The sequence below is a fragment of the Boleophthalmus pectinirostris genome, unplaced genomic scaffold (assembly GCF_026225935.1).
Source record: "Boleophthalmus pectinirostris isolate CB_2022bp ecotype Guang Dong unplaced genomic scaffold, ASM2622593v1 HiC_scaffold_14, whole genome shotgun sequence".
Classification (NCBI taxonomy): Eukaryota; Metazoa; Chordata; class Actinopteri; order Gobiiformes; family Gobiidae; genus Boleophthalmus; species Boleophthalmus pectinirostris.
This window is the reverse complement of record NW_026571047.1, coordinates 36,337,305-36,339,804: the sequence shown is the minus strand read 5'-3', so window position 1 is coordinate 36,339,804 and position 2,500 is coordinate 36,337,305. Positions and strand designations below refer to the sequence as shown.

General features: G+C 45.5%; 1 protein-coding gene across 1 annotated transcript in view; it reads right to left on the bottom strand.

Annotated features, from left to right (window-relative positions):
* The window catches only part of st6galnac (ST6 (alpha-N-acetyl-neuraminyl-2,3-beta-galactosyl-1,3)-N-acetylgalactosaminide alpha-2,6-sialyltransferase), a 53,065-nt gene that overhangs the window by 138 nt on the left and 50,427 nt on the right, over positions 1-2,500 (bottom strand). The window contains 1 exon segment of the mRNA XM_020930647.2: positions 1-2,216. This exon segment is cut by the window's left edge and continues 138 nt beyond it. Coding sequence (XP_020786306.1) covers positions 2,019-2,216 — 198 coding nt within the window. The 3' untranslated portion in view covers positions 1-2,018.

Below are 2,500 nucleotides of genomic sequence, written 5' to 3'. Positions count from 1 at the left end.
TGAGATTTGTCCCTGAATCGTCTTTGGTGCTTCACAAATCCCGAGGCCGGAGCTGGAGTGGTTTCATTTCATTTGAACAGTTTAAATAAATAATAATAATAATAATAATAATAAAAGGCCCAAAAACGACCAAAACGTGGCAAGAATTTCACCATCTGGGTCCAAAACTTGTCCCAAAAAGAGAAAAACACACAAGGCACTTTACACAAGGAAAGAACCAGACCAGGAGCACAGACCTGGACACGGTCTGGACACAGTCTAGTCCTGGTCTAGTCCTGGTTTAGTCCTGGTCTAGTCCTGGTCTAGTCCTGGTCTAGTCCTGGTCTAGTCCTGGTTCAAAACTGGACCGAATTGAACCTGGACTGAACCATTCTTCGGTCTTTTGTCGTGGTCCAGTTTGGTCCATTGGTACAGTAATGGTTTAGTCCTAATGTAGTCCTGGTCTAGTCTTGGTCTAGCCCTGGTTTTAGACTTTTCAGACCTGGACTGAGCCTGGACTGAGCCTGGACTGAGCCTGGACTGAGCCTGGACTGAGCCTGGACTGAACCATTCTTTGGTCTTTGGTCGTGGTCCAGTTTGGTTCGTTGGTCTAGTCCCGGTCTAGTCCTAATGTAGTCCTGGTCTAGTCTTGGTCTAATCCTGGTTTTAGACTTTTCAGACCTGGATCAGACCTGGACTAAACCTGGACTGAACCATTCTTCGGTCTTTGGTTGTGGTCCAGTGTGGTCCATTGGTAGAGTCCTGGTTTAGTCCTGGTGTAGTCCTGGTTTCAGACTTTATAGACCTGGACTGAGCCTGGACTGAACCTGGACTGAACCATTCTTCAGTCTTTGGTCATGGTCCAGTTTGGTCCATTGGTACAGTCCTGGTTTAGTCCTGGTTTAGCTCTGGTCTGGTCCTGGTCTAGTCCTGGTTTCAGACATTTCATACCTGGACTGAACCTGGACCGAACCATTCTTCTGTTTTTGGTCGTGGTCCAGGTTGGTCCATTGGTACAATCCTGGTCTAGTCCTGGTTTAGTTCTCCTTTAAACCTGTATCAGTCCTGGTTCAGACCTGGTTTAGTCCTGGCCTTTCCGTCTGGTCTCTGTATTGTTTAGACTTGACTCCGGTTTCTCTCAAGAGACCAGAACTAAACCGGGACTAAACCGGACCGGACCCAGGTCTTAATGGGGTCTTTATGAGCTCATCTTACAGTCAACTGTTCCACTGACATTTAGAGGAACAAGATCTGAGCGGGACTTAAGACCAAGAACCAGGTCTAAACCAGGACTAAACCAGGTCTAAACCAGGTCTAAACCAGGACTAAACCAGGTCTAAACCAGGACTAAACCAGGTCTAAACCAGGTCTAAACCAGGACTAAACCAGGACTAAACCAGGACTAAATCAGTTTTGTTTACAATATTTCCAGTTTAGTCCCACTGTAATCTCATGAGTCTAAATACACTTGTGCTCATAAAAGCTTTAAACAGAAAAAATTAAACATTTATTTACAGAAAACAGACTTTTCTCTCATTCTTCTTAAACTAAACAATATTTATGTATCTTTAAACTAAACAAACCAGAAAGAAATGTGTCTGGGACTGAAATCCTTCATCAAAAAACAAAAGTCACAGTATTTCAGAGCCGATTGTCATCTGAAACTTTTACAGTTTTATTTTAGACTCTGAATATAAAACAAACAAAAGGCACAATGACGTCATCTTAGTGGCTTTCTGCGAGATTTGTGAAGTCGCACTTAAATAAAATAATAAATTAAAAAGAGTGGAAATAAACACGAAGCCAACGGGCTAAATGCTACATGGACTAAACCTGGAGTAAACCTGGACTGGACCCGGACCGGACTAAAACATTCTCCAGTCTTTGGTCTTGAGCTGGGACTTGTCCAGACTTGGATCGGACCTGGTCTAGTTCTGGTTTAGACCTGGTTCTTGGTGCACGTGCGGTTCAAAAAGAGGCTCAGACATTGTGTGGTTGACAGTCCTGGTTTAGAACCTGGAACCTGGTTTAGACCTGGTTTAGACCTTGTTTTGGCCCGCTTCCTGGTCTGGGCGCATGTACAGTTGTATGAGGCCGTCCTTGTGCAGCTGTTGCCATAGCAACATCTCCAGACGCAGGTCGTGGTTTGCGAAGAATCCAACACCGTGGAACTTTTTGTCGAAGTAATGATCCGAGTATTTCCTGAAGTCCGGAGTCATGAAGCCGTACGCACTCACCTGGAACACAAGAGACCGAGTTTAGACCGGGTCTATTACCTGGTCTGGTCCTTCGTCTAGACCTTCATCTAGTCCTTCGTCTAGTCCTTCAGTCCTGGTTTAGTCCATGGTTTAGTCCATGGTTCAGTCTCTGGTTCAGTCCTGGACTAGTCCCTAGTTCAGTCCCTGGTTCAGTCCTGGACTAGTCCCTGGTTCAGTCCCTGGTTCAGTCCCTGGTCAGTCCCTGGTTTAGTCCTTGGACTAGTCCTTGGTTCAGTCTCAGGTTCAGTCCCTGGACTAGTCCT